An 18,465-nucleotide genomic window follows, 5' to 3' on the forward strand; every position below is an offset into this window, starting at 1 on the left:
TTATTAAAAAAACCGTCAAGTAAAACAACAAATTATGTTATGTCCACTCCCACCTCCAGAGACTATTACGATAACAAGAATTTCAACTAGATCTTAATTAAAAATATAAAATAAAGGTGGGCACATAAATCCACTAGCGCATATAGATACTAAAGTAACCTGATAAGGTCACAAAAGCGACGTGTGTCATCGCTCTCGCCCACGGCTCTCCCCAGCCCGCCAGGAGTCCTGCTCAGAGTGTCGTCTCTTAGCCCCTGGCGCCCAGGTCGCTGGTGGGGGGCCGGGGCAGCTGGCCGAGGGCCCACCCGCTGTGCTTACCTGCACAGGCGTGGCGGTCGCGGTAGAAGCCGTCCCCGCAGGCGGGCACACACTGGCCGTGCTGCAGCAGCAGGGGAGGCCGGCAGGACGAGCATCCCAGCGCACGGGTACACGTGGCGCACTGCGGCTGGCAGGCTGGCTCCCGGCACGGATGGGGACAGAAAAAGGGACGCGCTGGTTAGTTCAGAGACACGACCCCGTGTGACGCCCACACAGCCCCACCCTGGGGCCCTGGGCCCGCACACAACGGGAAAGGCAGGAAGTGACTGTGGGAGCCGTTGTTTCTACGGCTACAGTTCACGTCAGGCTTCACACACAGGATGCATTTAACCCGCACGGCGGCCCTACAGACAGTATTAATCTCGACTTTGCAGATGGGGCACAAGCTCAGGGAGGCTGAGTGACTGGCCCAGGGTCACACGAAGCCGGCAGCTGAGGCCGGGCGGTTTGGCTCAGGGGTCTGCGTCCTTTTGTTCCTGTCCAGCGGCCCCCAGCATCTCTGTAACTCAGCCTTTCTGCACGAAGACCCCTAGCCCCCTTTCTCTTTACACCCTCTGGCAGGTATAAATAACCTTCAAAAAGGTTAAAGATCCTGTGAATCAGGAGGGAAAGCAGGGAGAAGTGAATAATTATGAAAACAGTAGAAGCATCTAGCCCCTACTGAAACCTGACCTACCCTGGACACCAGTGTAGGCCCCTGATGTGCACTGACACACTTCACCCTACATGAGAACACCGAGGCACAGAGAGGTCAAGAACTCACAGCCAGGGCGTGAACCACACTCTCAATGGATAATTAACCTCACAAATCAGAGATGAGGGAGATGGTGACTAAGATCTGACCTCAACCAGGCCAAACTCTCCCAGAGTAACTCACAAGAGTTAAGTTCTGTTACCAACCGTCTGTGTGATGTTGAGCAAGTCAGTTAGTTTCTCTGGCCCACAGGTTCCCCATTTGCAAAATTAGAAAGTTCTAGTAAGTGATCTTGAAGGTCTATGTCAATTCCAAATTTCTTTCCTGGATTAACTACGTGTTTTCAAACGATGCTAAGCATCCTGATGATACCGCCATCCTTGAAAGTCTTCAGAAATGAAAATCCAGCCGGGACCACCTAGCAACCTGATCTCCACATCGCCCACCGCCCTCCGAGCACTAAGGCACCTGCAGAATGTGGGACGACCTGCAGGTAAAGTGACCACATAACCTCTGGATGACACGACCACCTTCTCGTGGTCTGCGGAGGTTGAGCGTTTCCTGCATCCACGACCCGCTCTGTGACCACATGGGTCTCAGCGTGAGAATCGCAACCTTCAGGGAGTTCCTCCATCCCCCACACGACAGCGCCCCAGGGCTGCGCTCGGCGTACCTGCACACAGGCTGCCCGCCTGGTGGAAGCCCGGCCCGCAGCTGTGCACACACCGCCCGCTCCGCAGCAGCTTCGCGGGGTCCCGGCAGAGGTCACAGTGGTCTGGAGAGTGAGAGCAGGTCAAGCAGTCCGGGTGGCAACGCACTGAAGTCAAGGACAAAGGAGAGGAGAGCTCAGTGAAGTCCATGTGCGATTTCTCTCACATTCGTCAGAGGAAGCACCTACACGGCATACAAAGTTAGACAGAACGTGAAGCAAACTGTGGGATCTAGGTGTGAAAAAGGCCTCCAAGTAGCAAAAAGGCATTTCAACGCAAGATTTCGAGGATACTTCCCTTGTCTGAAATACCATCGCCGTCTCCTGGAACCCCAAATTGAAGATACTAAAAAAGCAGGTTTCTTAATGCTTCTCCCTGCTGAAATAGCTCCAGAAACAGGAATGACAACTTCCATAATACATGATTTAAACACATTCAATAATTTATGATATCTGAGATGTTCTTCCTAAGCTCTGACATGCATAAGCAGTTCAGACATAAAACCTACATTGTCTAAAAATAGTTATTTTTACCTCAACAAAAGTACAGCTAGTTTTCTTTTTCTCTAAAATTTCCAATCTCATTCCCAACAATTGGGATTATCACTGAACTTAGTGGTAATTGTCAGCAAAGGACTTTTTTCAAAAGGTTGTGAAGTTGTCAAGGACTTGACTTTTGACGTACAGTCCATGATAATATGCTTAATGTTGGCTCTGGAAAGCCCAGAGAGCCACTTTGGTGAAGGTAACGCAATTAAACCATAAAGTCATTTTGCTTTTCCCTCGATAAACTCTTCAGGGAAACACTGCAATTGGCCAAAATAAGTTGAGAGCATCAAGAGCAACTGTCAATATGAAAAACGGTGGCCCGTGAGTGAAAACAACTAATTATGAAATATGAATAGAAGAAAATGTCATTTCTCCAGGAGAGACTGAGCTTATAGGCAAATTACTGCTCAACCAGAGCAACTCCAGTGCTTGCCAACAATTATTAACTGGAACTAATTCAACCCTGGGTGATTTGAAAGCAGAATTGCAGAACAAGTAGATAAAATTTTCTTTTGGAAGAAATTAATGAGTCTTTAAACTTTAAAAACCCAGTGGAGAACTCCAAAAGAAACCATCTGTTTAACAGCTCACCTTGCAAAAAAGAAAAAGAATATCCATGACAAACTTTGAGCAATCATTCTTGTATTTTCAACAGAGGAAGACAGACTTGCCTTCACAAGTCTCCGAACATCACCATTATTTGATTTTCACAACCATTTTGCAAGACAGATAAGGTATATTTTGTCAACAAGAAAACAGGGTCAATGACTTGTCCAAGGTCACGTACTCATAATAAGGTGGGTTTGGCAATTACATGGACAAAGATTAATTAGTATCATTTGTTAGAAAAATCAGGAAGAAAGAAACGAACCCACCGGGTGAGCACAGAAAAAGCAGCAAGACGGGGGAGGGGCGGGAAATAGGATCCCTGAATTTTCGGCAGTAAAACTGCCTCGGTGGAAACAACCGGGCACGGACCTACCTGCTGTGCAGTGAGGACAGCACCGTCCCTTCACCTCCACGGCCAGTGTGGCCACCGGGCAGGGTGGGCAGGAAGGCTCGTAGCAGGTCACCTGAGCGGCCCGGCACTCACACACCCTGCACGGGCCGGCTTCCCACTTCTCTCCCTCCTGCGGGAGACAGCGAAGAAGGACGTTGCCACCCGGGCGCAGGGACTCAGAGGAGAGTTTGCTGCCCAAGAACTTACAACGTCCGCAAGGACAGAGTGAAGGCACCGTGTCAGCTCCCTGCCAACCCCAACTCTGAAATAAGACAATGGGTCGAAGAGTCCCAAATTTAGAAGGACAGAGTTTCTCCTTGTTTGTTTGTAAGTGGTTTGCTGTAACCCAAACCCCAGCAGAAAAACTGTGGGCACACCCAGAGATTAACTGGGACAGCACTCGGGGGCCCCCAGAATGTGCAAGAAACATTTAAAATTTGGTTTTCAACCTATTTCACCAAAAACACCAAGGGAGACACTATGTACCTAGTGATTAGCGGGTACATTAAACGCAATCTCTAAAACAACAGAGGAGAGCAGAGCTAAAACCCTGAATTCCTTACAGTTACTGTAAGAAGAGTAACAGTCCAGCCACGGTGTTCTGAACGCTGAAGCTTCTGCAGGCCCACTTTCAATGCCCCGTGGGTGGGCCGTGAGCTTTCCCACACTACACTAGTCCCTCCAGCCAAGCAAATTACGGGACTAACATCAGCGCTTTAACAGAGAACCCAAAGTGAATCATAACGAGCCATTTCTTTTTGCTCTCAGGGAAAAGACAGAGCTTCTTACCAGAATGAGGGACGGAAAACAGGAGAAAACAGCAAATTTTAAAGCAAAAATCTGATAAAATTGTGTATCAAGCTAACTGATGTCAACATTCCAACCGATTAAGGTGACAGTATTTAGCAAAGTGAAAGGCGAACGGTAGAAAAGTGAGGAATATTATCTGGAGAAGGCAGAAGTGCTTTTCTTCCATATCAAGACAAACTGGTTTCCTGGCCCCTTGTTCTAGAACCTCCAGGAAGGAGGTTCCCGACTGCTTGTGGGAATAAACACGCTCGCGTTTTCCCTTTAAAAGAAACCATTCGATGTTGCCCTGCAAACAACCTAGAGAGAACGAACGCCCAGCATCCTTTGGGGAGAAACATTCGCAGACCCAAGCAGCGTTTTGCAGTACAGGAAATTCTACTGACTGTTCAACTGAGTCTTCTAGGCCAGAAAAAAACTGGGAAGAGAAAATCATCACAAGAAAGGGGAAAGACACACGTAGGAACTTGTAGTTAGAGAATTATGAATTACCAACTATATAAAAGCATAAGCTAAAGACCAAAAGTTCAATGGATCAACGTGTAATTTATCAGTAAGATTCTTAATTCCTGACCACAACGCCATCAAATGTGGCTGTTAAAAACACTAAGGCGAAATAAATACTAAGTTTCCCTGTGACAGTTCACGCAGATCATTACTGACAACAATTTTATAGTGATTCATGCACAAGTTAAAAGTCTGTACTTACTGGAATACGTTTAACTGCACTAGCATTTGAGGACATCTAGGAACAAAGAGAAATGTATTTATTACACCACCAAAAACACCATCAGTTTTCATTAGGAGTTACCAACTTTTCCCCAAGCAACATGCAACTTCATCCATTTGCTATGAACAGAAATAAAATCTATCTTATCAAAAACAAGAAAGGCATACCATTACGGAATAGAGACAACACGCCTCAGAAGTATTTCTGAATTCTTACTCTGACTTTGTGCTTGAGCCCTTGGCTTTAACTTTCCTCAGGATGAAGCAGTTCACAGTCAACGGCTCTAAACCCGTAAAGGCAAATTCGCGATTTTCACATGGTACCAGAGTATTATGGAGAACTGTGCTTATTCAAAACAATTTGGATTTCTTTAATTCCACTGGGTGTACTTTGCCTCCAAAAATGAGTGGGGAAATTGATACTATGATTGAGAAAATGCAAATTTAACATTTATAAGGAGACTTTAATTTCCTAAATTCTTAAGAAACAACAATGACTAAGTTATGAAATGCTGCTAAGAAACAATGCTAGCAGCATAATGATACCAATGTTTTTAGCTTTTTAAAAAACGTGTCAGGCACTGTTCCAAGTGCTTTACCATCTCTACAGCCCCGACAGCAGATACTTTTGCAGATACAGTAGCAAAAACCGCCACCATTTCACGGTGAGGACAAAGTCACTTGCCCAAGATCCCAGCACAGGGCAAAGCGGGGATTCGAACCCAGCGCCCACACCGCCAGCCCTGCCCCAGGCGGCCTCCCCAGAATACACAGAAACGCTGGCCGGGTGGACACACAATTTACCCAAACCGCAAAGGAAAAGTGTGGAGGAATCAGTCCCCCACAGCACTTAATCCTGCTCTCACTCCGTGGCCTCCTCTCACCACTGTGCTGCTTTCTGAGGTTTCAGTCACCCGCGGTCAATCGCGGTGGGAAAATATTAGATGAAAAATTCCAGAAATGAACAATCCATCAGCTTTAGCCTGTACGGCGATCTGAGAAATGGGATAAACTCGCGCCGTCCCGCCCAGGACGTGACTCCTCCGTGTGCCCGGCATATCCAGCTGCGGACGCCACACGCCTGCTTGTCACTTAGCGGCCTCTCAGGCACCGGAGGGGCTGACGTGGCATCACCACGCCTGTGTCCGGGGACACTTTATTTCACCCGACAACGCCCCGCGGTGCAGCAGGGATGCCGGCAGCTCGGATGTGCCAGAGGGAAGCCAGCAAGCGCTTCCTTTAAGTGAAGAAGTGAAAAATCACGGCTTGATGAGAAAAAAATTGTGTGCCATGGTCACTGAGATCTATGGTAAGGATGAATCTTCTACCCACGAAATTGTGAAGAAGAAAAAAGAAATTCGTGCTGGCTTTGCTGCTGCACCTCAGACTGCAGAGCTGTTGCCACGGTGCCTGGTAAGCGCTTAGCCAAGGCGAGAAAGGCATCAACTCTGTGGGTGCAAGACGTGAACAGGCCGTGTTTCCACGGGCGGCGGTGGGGTCCGGCAGCACTCGTGGTTCCAGGCACCCACGGGGGCTCCTGGAGCACCTCCCCAGGGGGCCGGGGAGGACCAGGTCCTGCTCTGACTGGTCGATGAAGCAGCTGTGCTGCTGATCAACCGGCATATTTTGAAAAACACAATGAATTTATCAACGTTCTAATGCCCAACATGAAAACTATGGACTACACGTTAATACAGAGGGCAAACTGAAGAAATTAAGGTAAATATTCTTACCTTTGGGTAATGGAAAAGTGCAAACACAGGGAGAAATAAAACCTTAGTAAATGGAGTTTTGCCTCACATCAAAGCCATCAAAATCCTGCCGCTTCTACCTGCAACGGGAATCTGGGGCCTGATCACTGGTTCCATATTCACTACCTTCTCCCTAAACCAAGCCACCGTCCCCCTTTCCCACTGGGCCACCTACCTCCAGTCTAGTCCCCATCTGTCACTCGCTCGTGGCAGCCGGGGTGGCCCTTCCATGAGAAAGTGAGACCACCGCACTGCTCTGCCCAAAGCCCCCTCTGCGTCGGGGCAAAGGCCCTGCCTTCCAGGCTGCGAGACCTCACCTGCAGCTTCTCCCCCTCACTCACTGTTCCAGCCGCACTCGACGTCTCGCTGTTTCCCAAACATGCCACACACACTCCTGCCCCAGGGCCTTTGCACCTGCTGACCCCGTTCCTGGAATGTTTCCGCCAAATACTCACGTGGCTCCCTCCCTCACTGCCTTCAGGCTTCGCTCCGGTTCCTCCACGGGGGGATTCCCTGTTCATCTGGTATAAAAGAGCACAGCCCACCCACCTGCGCCCACCCGCCCAGCCCCTCGCTAGACGCGCTGTGCTGCTTTACTCTTCTGGGTCCTGCTCCTCACCCCTCACACGCGCGCTGTTCTCTGTGCACCGACACTGCACAGTGAGAGCGGGGACTCTGTGTCCCAGCACCTGGCGCACAGTAGGTGTGCAGCACCACTGTTGAACAGATGGATGAGTGACAGAGACGAGACGGTAATGTCTCCCCATGAGATTACTCCTGAATGAATTTTTAGTGGTGAAAGTTGTTAGCTTGATACTCACAAAGTCTCCATTTTCTTCATAAACACAATAACCGTTCCTTGAAATGCATTCAGGACAGCACTTCCCATCTAAGTGAATTAATTCTTCACCCTGCAGAAATAAGGGTTGCGGTGGCACAGATCAAATTAACATCTCCAGGTAGCAGCGCTAAATTGGGAAGCAGCTGGGCGCCCTGACTGGAATGAGAAAGCTCCGCATCCCCCTGTCATCTCCCCAGGCTGCTTCTGCGAGGAAAGTCGGGTCCACACAGCGCACCCTCCCGGTCCGGTCCACACAGCGCACCCTCCCAGTCCAGTCCTCCCAGTCCGGTCCACACAGCACACCCTCCCAGTCCGGTCCACACAGCACACCCTCCCAGTCCAGTCCTCCCAGTCGGGTCCACACAGCACACCCTCCCAGTCCAGTCCTCCCAGTCCTGTCCACACAGCCCACCCTCCCAGTCCGGTCCACACAGCACACCCTCCCAGTCCAGTCCTCCCAGTCCGGTCCACACAGCACACCCTCCCAGTCCGGTCCACACAGCACACCCTCCCAGTCCAGTCTTCCCAGTCCTGTCCACACAGCCCACCCTCCCAGTCCGGTCCACACAGCACACCCTCCCAGTCCAGTCCTCCCAGTCCGGTCCACACAGCACACCCTCCCAGTCCGGTCCACACAGCACACCCTCCCGGTCAGGTCCTCCCAGTCCCATCCACACAGCCTACCCTCCCGGTGCCTCTGCCTCCCTGCTCCAATGACACCTCCGCTCTGATCCCTCCATAATTTCCACCCATGGCCAGGGGCTCCACGAATAAGCAGCACGGCCAAGATCAGTGTCATAGTCTTGGAAAATTATGAGTTTCAGAAAAGACTGCGCTATCTTGAAGATATAAGGTTGGAACTTGTGACTTTGGTTTCATTAACAGTGCTCAAATCAAACCAACGTTTCCTCCTGAATACAAAATCAGACATCCCTTCATTTGCAGATGCAGTCTCAGGCATAAATTAAACGGTAGAAAACTAATTTTTACTCAATCTTCTGAAATTCTTACTGCTGGCCAACTCACATCAAAATTATTTTTAAAATTATAAAATTATGCCACATTTGGAGGGTAGATGTTTAACTTTCAAAGTCTTATTACTTTCATTGCTCAATATCAACATTTTAAAATTTTTATTTCTTATTACAAAATAAATGTTTGCAGTGTTTTAATAATTCTAAATTCCATAATTTAGAAAGTGTGATTCACTGAAGTCCTATCTCCCAGGGAATCCGCTGTTAAAAATACAATCTCTGTTTACAATTTTTCATATGTATTCACAAACATCTCATCTATATGCTAGTATTCTACACTAACATATCTATAGGCCAAAGAGTATTTTTTAGAGCACTTCCCACTTTCTAATGATGTATCTACTTTCTAAGGAATGGTAATATTTCTTTTCTCTAAATAGTTAATATTTAATTTGGAGTCTATATTCTATTTAAAAGGACAAAAGCCACGTTAAATGAAAACGAATAATGTAAATTTGCATAAACAGAATAATCACGATGATATTTTATGTTTAAACATAAACACTGCACTAAAGACAGATATTATGGAAGCATTTTCTGCCCTTGGATGCCCTGGAAGGCTGTGGTATCACTGTGGATAGGTTTTCCCGTCTCTTTTCTACTCCTTCTTGAGTCTTCAAAATTTTCTAGAATGAATATGCATCATTTTAATGAGGGAAAATATAAGCTTTTGAAAGCAACACAAAAATACATAAATGATTATAACTTTTTATAGTGTCTAAAAAGATATTTCAAAGAGAAGAGAGTTGTATGGATTTCTGCCCATCAGAATTTCACGTCAATCAGGCTGGCAGAGAGCCGTGTGGGTGCCATGGAGAGAAGGCGCATTTACATATAGATTGTTTCGCAGAGACGTGACAATTGGCTGGTGGCGAAGGCATAACCCAGAAACACACTGAGTTTGCTTCCAAAGCACATAAAGGGGTTTATATGCATGGAGTCTAAGTCACTTACAACAATGTTCTGAAATAAGACAGAGTATATGTACGTCTGTTAAACACAAAACGCATGAGAGAGTCTTGACTACCCGCTGCCACACAGACAGACAACACTGAACAGGGCGCCCGCCTCCCCCAGATGGGGCAGAGAAGGCTGTTCTGAGCCCACAAACACTGCTGTGAGTAACGGCCAGCCCTGCTCTTGGGGAGCAGGATTCAGTTCTGGCGAAGTGCGAAGCTCCAGGTAGAGCTGCTGCTTGTGGCAGAAGCCTCGAAGGCCCAAACAGTCAGCTCATTGTGACAGGGGCTCGCTCCAGTTGGCATTTGACCTTTGCTTTGAGCACAATGGCTTTGTGGAACAAAACTCATTATTTTCTTTTTAAAAGGATTCTGCTGCGTAGGCCAGGTAGAAGGTGCCGCGCTTCCCCACCTAACCGTACCTACGTCCACCAGACCAAAGACCGCGCTGAGACTCACCTGCCCACTGGAAAAGGAAACACTCCCCGGGGGGCGTCAGCCCCACTGGGGAAGGAAAAGGCAGCTGGCATTTACAGCCCACCCACCCTCCTCCACGCATTTTACCGTAAGCTTCAAGCCCCCTCACCGTTTCTCGCCTCTGACGTGAATGTGAGGTCCTTTATTCAAAAAGATAATTTTAACTTCACCTGAATTCATGTTCAAAGACATCATAAAATATAGAAAAATAGAAACCATCCTATTGTGCTATTCTACCATCGATTTATTTTTTTGTTTCAATGTGTAGGGATTTGGTGTGAGATATCAAAGACAAGGGTCATGCCTTTTTCTCCTGTTTTAACAAAGAAAACGTGTATGCTGGTTCCCATGCTGTTCAGACCGTTGCTATTGGTAACCACAGAGATAACGATCGCCGTGGTGAAGCTGCGTGATTTTGCCTCTTCTTCTAGAAGTTTGTTTCTCTGCACCTTTTGGTGATGTGCATACACTGGGTGTCCAAGACGAGGAATCAAATCTCCTGGGTAATTTAGAGGAGGAGGCAGGCAGGTGGGGCAGAACTGAATAAAAACACCGGCAGTAACACACGTGCCCTTGGCAGACACGGTCACTTCCTCCGGGAGCTCCCGTGCATTTCACGATTATTTCCATAATCGTTGGCTGCCACCCGGTATTATAATTGCTGTTTTCATACCTGATTTCCCCCAAAGCCTGGGAATTCTTGAAGTTAGAACATGTGTTTTTATTCATTTAGTTTTTTGCCACCAGTGACATAAGCTAAGAAGTCAGGAAGCTGCTGCGTCAGCCTTCCACAAGGTCACCGACAGGAGCATGAGAAGGCTGAGGGGTGCTGTCCATCAGATTCGATTTTGGGTGAAATTTCACTTCTGGCCGCATTTCCAGTTTAGAGCCCAGTGGGGCTTGGACAGTCTGGGAACCATGGAGGTAACTAGAAGACAGCGGTTCAGCTGAGTGAAGATCTGCAGACAGAGGCGACCGGCGTGGGAAATCGCGGATCCGCGAAGGGAAAGATGGCGGGGAGGGGCTGGACAGGGATGGGTTAGCGTCGAGGGGTGACTGGAGGAACACTGAGGTGCCCCCCACTCTGGCAGCTGCTCCCCACTTTTCCTACGAACGGACGAGAAGGACTGGCCTGTGCCCCCACAGGTAGGGGTCACAGGGGACGGCCGTGGACAGACAGGCGCTGGGGCTTAGGGGATAACGGGCTGAATTATCTTCTGGGACTGAGACTGTTCAGATCTGACCGGAAGCAGCTGGTTAGAGGGTCTACACTACCAGGATCTCCGCTCCCACGTTCCCATGATTCCTGGGACAGCTGATAAGTTAAGACTTTGGAAAATAACCCGGCATCCCACGGGTGAACTGCCCGGGCACGGAAGCCTGGCCTCAGCCCGAGGGGACGAAGAGGCCCTGGTGAGGTTTCCTTCTCACCTTCATCCAACGTTCTGACCCCGTGACATGAAGACAGAAGAGCAGTGAGAGGCGGGGGTGGGGAGTGGGGGTATAAATCTGCAAAACGGCAAGACCCTCTTTACCCAAACACGTCTCATCTTCGCCAAGATCCACAAGGAGGCGGCGAAGTGAAAAATAACAGCCTCGTGTAGCAGGTTGTTCCCCCTCAGCCCCGGCGTCGGGAGCTGGGATGTCGGGGGCAGAACTGGGGAGAAAAACGCCGTCACCAACTCCTGGGGCCTCGGCTCCCCCGAGCTCCTGTCCCCGAGTCCTGTCCCCCGAGTCCACGGCCCGGAGGGAAGCTGGAGGGCGGATGGGAGCCGGGACGGAGAAGGAGACAACTTTAAAAGCAATGTGTTTTGCAATGGGTCGAGACCAAGTTCAAAGGGGGAAAAAAAGTAATTTCCCTACCATATACAATACATGTGCAGGCCAAACAGACGCTGCTTTGTTAGAAGCTTCTAGAAACCCTGCAGGCAGCACTAGTCAACAGAGGCCAACAGAGCTAATGGTTTATGAGGTCCCCCTTGCTCTCTCCTAAAACCAGAAACGATTTTATTTCTTCCCTGACCCACAGGAGCGGCGAGGTGCTGGCTCCCCTTCCCCCCAAACCCTGCCAGGGGGCTGCGACGGGAGCCCGGCCAGGCCACCTGCAGCCCCGTGTCACGGCCGGGCCAGCTGGGCGGGCCACCAGCCACGAGGTCCAGCTGCGCTGCCCGATGGGCTGACGTCCCACGTCACGTTCTTCCCTCCCACGTCCCTGGCCTGGGGCTTCCCATCGGACCAGACCACCGAGAGCTAACAGCGCCTGGGCTGCTCCCAGCTGGCCCGAGCAGTGACATTCCCCTCACACCACAAGTATCTCTGCGCCACAAGGTCCCGAGGAGCATGGGCCAGCAGTCTGCCACCCGCTCCGCTGCCAGGACGGAGGCTCAGGTGCGGCCCACCCCCCCATCAGGAGGGTCGCCACCGTCCAGACGGAAACGCCTGGCATCTTACCTGTGCACACGCCACTGCGGCACACTCCGCCCGCTGGCAGGTCACCCGGCCGCGGTCACACGTGCAGAACTCACAGGCCAGGACTGTCCACATTTCGTCCTGGTACCGCACGACCCCCTGGTGCGAGCAGCTTCCGGCGGACGACACACACTCCTCGCAGCAGTGCCCGGGGCGCCGAGCCCGGCTCTGGCCCTGAGGGAGCGGGGAGAGCGGCGGGAGGGGACAGCCGTCAGGGGACAGGGAGACGCCAGAGCCAACGCGGCAGGACCAGGACAGCAACACCGTGCACGGCTGCCCCCCGCCCCCGCCCACAGGGGCCCCGACCCTCCGTCCCTCCGTCCCGGGAGGCAGGACCAGGACAGCAACGCCGTGCACGGCTGCCCCCGCCCCCGCCCACAGGGGCCCCAACCCTCCGTCCCTCGTCCCGGGAGGCAGGACCAGGACAGCAACACCGTGCACGGCTGCCCCCCGCCCCCGCCCACAGGGGCCCCGACCCTCCGTCCCTCCGTCCCGGGAGGCAGGACCAGGACAGCAAGGCCATGCACGGCTGCCCCCAGCCCCCGGCCCCGCCCACAGGGGCCCCGACCCTCGTCCCGGGAGGCAGGACCAGGACAGCAAGGCCATGCACGGCTGCCCCCTGCCCCCGCCCCCGCCCACAGGGGCCCCGACCCTCCGTCCCTCCGTCCCGGGAGGCAGGACCAGGACAGCAAGGCCATGCACGGCTGCCCCCAGCCCCCGGCCCCGCCCACAGGGGCCCCGACCCTCGTCCCGGGAGGCAGGACCAGGACAGCAAGGCCATGCACGGCTGCCCCCTGCCCCCGCCCCTGCCCACAGGGGCCCCGACCCTCCGTCCCTCCGTCCCGGGAGGCAGGACCAGGACAGCAAGGCCATGCACGGCTGCCCCCCCCCGCCCCAGCCCACAGGGGCCCCGACCCTCCGTCCCTCCGTCCCGGGAGGCAGCCTGGCAGGTCTTCACCAACACTGAACACGAGACGCTCGAACCCTCAAAGGACACACGGGACCACGACATGCGTTTCCTCACGACCCAAAATGAGAGGCAGAACAGCAAGCCCTCCAGCACCTGTCGGCAGCTCAGCGGAGGGCAGACCTGTCGGTGGCACCTGGCCCGGCCCCGGTCACACACGCAGGTGGTGCAGGCGTCTTCACTCCACTGCTCGCCGTGCTGAGCCAGGAAGGAAACAAGAACGTGGAAAATCAGACATGGCCTTCATCCACCAGCAGCGCAGCCACGTAGGACTCCCAGCCTCTAGCGCGTTTCTCAACTGAGCCACGTCGAACGTGCTCTTGAGAGACGGTGACATTTAGATGGAAACGGCCTCTAAGAAACAAGCCAGTAAACGTCCCAAGAGGACTTTGCGTTGATTTTCACTCTGCTGTGGCCACTGCACAGCTGTGCCGAGGGCCCTCTCTGAGCCCCCAGCACACGGGGGCCTCGGGGACACCGAGGGGGACAGGAGGACCTGCCGCTGGCCCACGAGTGACCACTGCTCAGCTCTTCCTCTCGGCCAGGACTGCGGGCTCCCGCCTCCCGTGCAGCCATGGCGCGGACACTGTCCCCGTCCTTCCTGAGGGACCTCCCGGGAAATGTGCTCACGTGGTGGGGGCCAAGGAAAACACTCCCCCCACATACACGGAGAAAAGCCCACCCTCTCCAGCAGCCCTGAGCAGCGGCTGTGCCGGGAGGGGCCGCCTGCAGTCGATGCAGCCACCGCGAGGACATGAGGGACGGGAGGAAGGGCAGATGCCAGCGTGCTGGGGACAGCCGCGGGGGACGGCGGGGCAGACAGATCCCCGAGACGTCCTCGAGCCCGGAACGGAGCCCCCTGCGGCTGCCCCACCTCTGGACGTCTGGTCATGCGAAATAGTGAGTGTCCTCCCTGCGGCCACTTTCAGAGCGGGGTTTCTGTCACTTGCAGGCAGAAACACCGTAGCAGACACCGAGCCTGGCCCTTCAGAGAGGAATGGGTCTGGCACAGTCCTGTCCCGTGAACATGCAATCCAAGCCACACGTGCAGCTGCTGTGTCACAGCGCAGACCCAGCACACGAAAGTCCTTTCCCAGTCAGGCATTTTCATTCAGACTTCAGGACACCTCTCTGGAATCCGTGAGACGCCCGTCCCCCAATTCTCAGTTCCAGATTCTCTGCCAGGAGTCACAATCCTGATTCCCATTCAGTCTTTCTTAGCGTGGCTGGCAAGTAAGGGACGTAGCTGAGTGGATGTCTTATGTGTTCTTTGCTTTTGAGCGAGGTGATCTTTGGCTCAGCTGGGCGCTGCTCAGGCAGAACATTCACTCACTCGATTTGCTCAGCTCGGCTTTGGCTGGTGACCCTGTGTCAGGCACAGTCGCCCAGGCTGCCCCGACAGCACCGGGGGGCTCACAGGTTCCACCACCGACAGCTCCCCTCCCCCCCCACCCCGCTGCCACCACCCCCCCCCACGGCGTAAGGGCGGGCGTCGGGCGGGATCGTCTCTGGGTGTCGTGCGTCAGACCCAGCCACCGCAGAGGGACACCCCAGAGCCGTACAGCCCCGTGTACACGGACGGAGACCAGGGGAGGCCTCCTTCGCCCTCGGGACGTGGGCACAGCGAGTTCACCCAGGCTCACGGCCAGCACCTTCCTTGGTGTTTCCAACCCCTTCAACGGGATCTTTGCACGAAGGCTTCCCGTGAAGAGAAGGAACAGCCGCTCAGGTACCGAGTCACTGGTCCTGGCAGAGCCGGACGTGTGGGTGGGGGACGGTGGTGGGAAGGGCGGAGGCAGCCGTGTGAGGACGCGTGTCACGACGCCCGCGTGGGGACGTCGACGTTACCTCGTGCACCTGGCCGGCCGCGGAGCAGGGTCGCGCCGAGCACTCTGGGCAACATCTTCCCGGCAGGCGGACGACAATTTCATCCTTGGTACCCAAAAAAGGAACAATCCATCAGATAGAGAGATTAATAAAACCCACAACAGTGGGAGACTTTATTCACAGCCAACTAAATCCCGTGCCTCGAGCACCCATAGCGGCAATTTCCTCTCCCTTAGCGTCTGTTAGTCACCGGGGGCTCTGACAGGAATGAGCCCTCCCAAGGCCAGGGCGACCCCTGAGGCGTCTGCACATGCCTCCAGTCCTGTCCTCCTCCAAAAACAAACAAAGCACAAATAATAATAAACATAGTACTTGGTTTTTACCAGGTACTGCCCTGAGTGCCTTGTATGACCCTATGAAGCAGATGCTGTTAGCCTTGCTTTACAAATGAGAACCATGAAGACCAGAGAGGTTGTGTAACTTCCCTGTGGTCACACAGGTGACCTGGTGACGGTAAATGCCTGGTGCTGGCACTCAGAGCACCAGCCAGACTGAGGCTTAGGAATATTCATTCTCCCGCTAAACTCAAAAGTGAAGGCATCCTTCTCACTATGAGCTACTTTACTATTCTTTTGCGTCTTTATGTGAATCTGCACATTTATGTGTGTGCACTGAGGAGGTCCTTAACATGAAAAAAAAACAAACTTGAGTGTTTTTACAGTAGCTTTGCTGAAAAATGGACAGCCACGGAGAAACGCAACAGGGCAGAGTAGCTGCAATGGTCATGAGAGAAATGCAGCAAGGCCTGTCTGTCCAGATTCTTCCCTGTGTCCCTGTGTACTCGCAGGTAAGGATGCTCCTTCTGTCCTGAGTCGGGGAGAGCACCCCTGGAGGAGAGTCTTACGGCTACAACACAACGGGCTTCAGGACAAGGTCTGAGAATCCTCCCTAGGTTTTATGACCTGCTTCGGGGAGACGGGGGTGGGGGAGGTCATAGTGACCTTCCTGCTCCTGCTGTTTGCTCAGATTCTTTCTGCTTAAAATAGGCAATATGCCAAGGTGCTATATTTTGGGGTAACATGTCCTGAACCCCATTCAAAGAGAAAGAAATAACATTCTGAATATTCAGAGAAACAGCAGATTTCTGAAGGCTATTTACTGTAGGATCTGAAAGTGTTTAAAAGCCATTTTGCAAGTTGGATGCACGGACTCACACCTATAATTTCAGCTACTCGAGAGATTGAGGCAGTAGGATCCCTTGAGTCCAGGAGTTCAAGACCAGACTGGGCAACACAGCAAGATCCCCATCTCCCCCAACCCCCTAAAAAAGCTATTTTGCAAATTCAGTAAGATGCAAGAATATGCAGCCTTTATTAAACAGAAGCAGGAAGCAGTAAATAAGGAATAAACATTGGGATTTTTTTAAAAGTAGAAGAACCAATCATAGGAGAAATAAGAATTAAAAGAAAATTAAAGCAAAATTTTCAAATTAAAATCAGTATTGGAGGCACTAAATATAAACTTAAGAAACTCTCCCCAGCAGAGGAAAGTCCCAAAGTGCAAAATGGTGAAAGAGAACATGACTATAAAGAGGGAAAGAGAGGGGAGAAATCTGAGAGTCGTAGCTATTTCTGGAGAAATGAGCATAATTGGAACAGACATGATTCATCAAAGCCAGAACTGGAGGAAACATTTCAAAAGCTGTAATCCTGTCTCAAAGGGGCTCCACGATACCCTAGGTAAGACACATGCAAAGAAACCTCACCTGGAGACCTCCCGAGAGACACTGAGTTATAAAGGTAAGGCGGCATCCTACAACAGGGCACCCACGAGAAGTGAGCTGCACGTAACAGAATAAAAAGCAGATGAACCTCAGACTTCTCCTCCACGGCACCAAGCTCGAGAACTCAGTGGAAAGCCGTCTGTAGGGTTGGGACGGGAAGGGATTATGGTCCTTCCAAAGTTTAAATCCCTCCAGACTGTCTTCCAGGTAAGAAGGCAACGTGAAAATAATTCTCAAACACTTACACACTCAGAAGACTTACCAACCACCTATTCTGCTTGAAAAAATATCCAAGACGAAGTTCAAACTACTCAGATTAGTCAATATGAGGAATGGGGAGGAAAAACGAGTGGTTAATAACTGTCAAGAACAACCCTCATCAGAGCGTCTTAACGAGCCTCCCAGCGGCTCTGTCCCCAAGGCGCCTGCACCGAGCTCAGAGCCAGCGAGTTCAGCATGAATTTACGTCCCTCCTTGAAAGAATAACCCTGATTTGAACATAGGAATTTCTCCTCTTGTCAGAAATTACCACCAACTTCTAAAACACCATTATAGTAATTACGATGCAAACAAACATACCCACATTTGCCCACCAAAGGATGGGATGAATTACCCCCCAGCCCCCAAAAATCTATCATGGTCTCTTCAAATGGGGGAAATAGGGGCGACTGTTTTCCTTGACGCTTATCTACATTTTCCAAACTTTCCTTAATGTGTACAAATTCCATTTGTAATTTTTAGAAAACCCTTACATTAAAAAAAGATGAAAATCTTTGAAGACGGGTTGAAAATTTTTCTAGAGTTCAAGCCCTAGAAATACACTTCTACTGAATTACTTGTGATTTCCTCATATTTAATGAACAAATGCACACAAAATGCTTGAAATTATGCTCTGTAATGTTAGCAAACATTATTATTGTGATTATTATTGCACACAATGGTACATAATTCATCATGCTGGGAGGCACCATAGCATGATGGTTAAAGGCGTGAGTCAGGTGTGGCCTCCTGAGGTTGTGAGAAAGAGCTGCCTCCGTTAGACGTGCTGACACTTCCTAACTACGGTAGTAACTAAAACAGTTACGTTTCCTTTCTCAACCTCACTTTTATCAGCTGTAAAATGGAAATGATGACAACAGCTTGAGAATTACAAAGTACCTATTAAACACCCAAAATGCGGTGCTGGTGCTGGTGCTGGTAAAGTGGGTGATTGTTCCGTCAGCAGCACTGATTACATAGCTCCCTCTGCATCCTCAGAACATCCAACATGCAACAGTTACATTAAGTCAGGAAAAACGGTTCTAAATGATCTGACAGTTGGGTTTCTAAAAAAAATATGTCATGGCAAAAATATAGACTTAATGATACAAGAGCGATTAAAATCAGTCTATTTCCAAGCCTTCAGAATGCTTGCATATTAATTAGCTCTAAAGCATGGTACCAAATTTCATCGTCTTACGTTAATCATGCACATCGATGCAAACTGTGAGTGAATACTGTGCATGAGGCTGGAGTTTATGTTTAATGTTTTTAGGGTGAGAAACAGCACTTTCC

At 51.1% G+C, this 18,465-nt stretch overlaps 1 protein-coding gene across 1 annotated transcript in view; it reads right to left on the reverse strand.

Moving 5' to 3' along the window:
* FRAS1 (Fraser extracellular matrix complex subunit 1) overlaps window positions 1-18,465 on the reverse strand; it is a 302,789-nt gene that overhangs the window by 167,961 nt on the left and 116,363 nt on the right. The window contains exons 7-14 of the mRNA XM_069485441.1: window positions 15,150-15,233; window positions 13,398-13,499; window positions 12,317-12,508; window positions 7,379-7,468; window positions 4,787-4,822; window positions 3,253-3,400; window positions 1,686-1,829; window positions 319-453 (exon numbers count right to left, since the gene is read on the reverse strand). Of these exons, the coding sequence (XP_069341542.1) occupies window positions 319-453; window positions 1,686-1,829; window positions 3,253-3,400; window positions 4,787-4,822; window positions 7,379-7,468; window positions 12,317-12,508; window positions 13,398-13,499; window positions 15,150-15,233 (931 nt within the window). The remainder of the gene's footprint in view (window positions 1-318; window positions 454-1,685; window positions 1,830-3,252; window positions 3,401-4,786; window positions 4,823-7,378; window positions 7,469-12,316; window positions 12,509-13,397; window positions 13,500-15,149; window positions 15,234-18,465) is intronic.

The sequence above is a fragment of the Eulemur rufifrons genome, chromosome 13 (genome assembly GCF_041146395.1).
Source record: "Eulemur rufifrons isolate Redbay chromosome 13, OSU_ERuf_1, whole genome shotgun sequence".
In the NCBI taxonomy this organism is placed as follows: domain Eukaryota; kingdom Metazoa; phylum Chordata; class Mammalia; order Primates; family Lemuridae; genus Eulemur; species Eulemur rufifrons.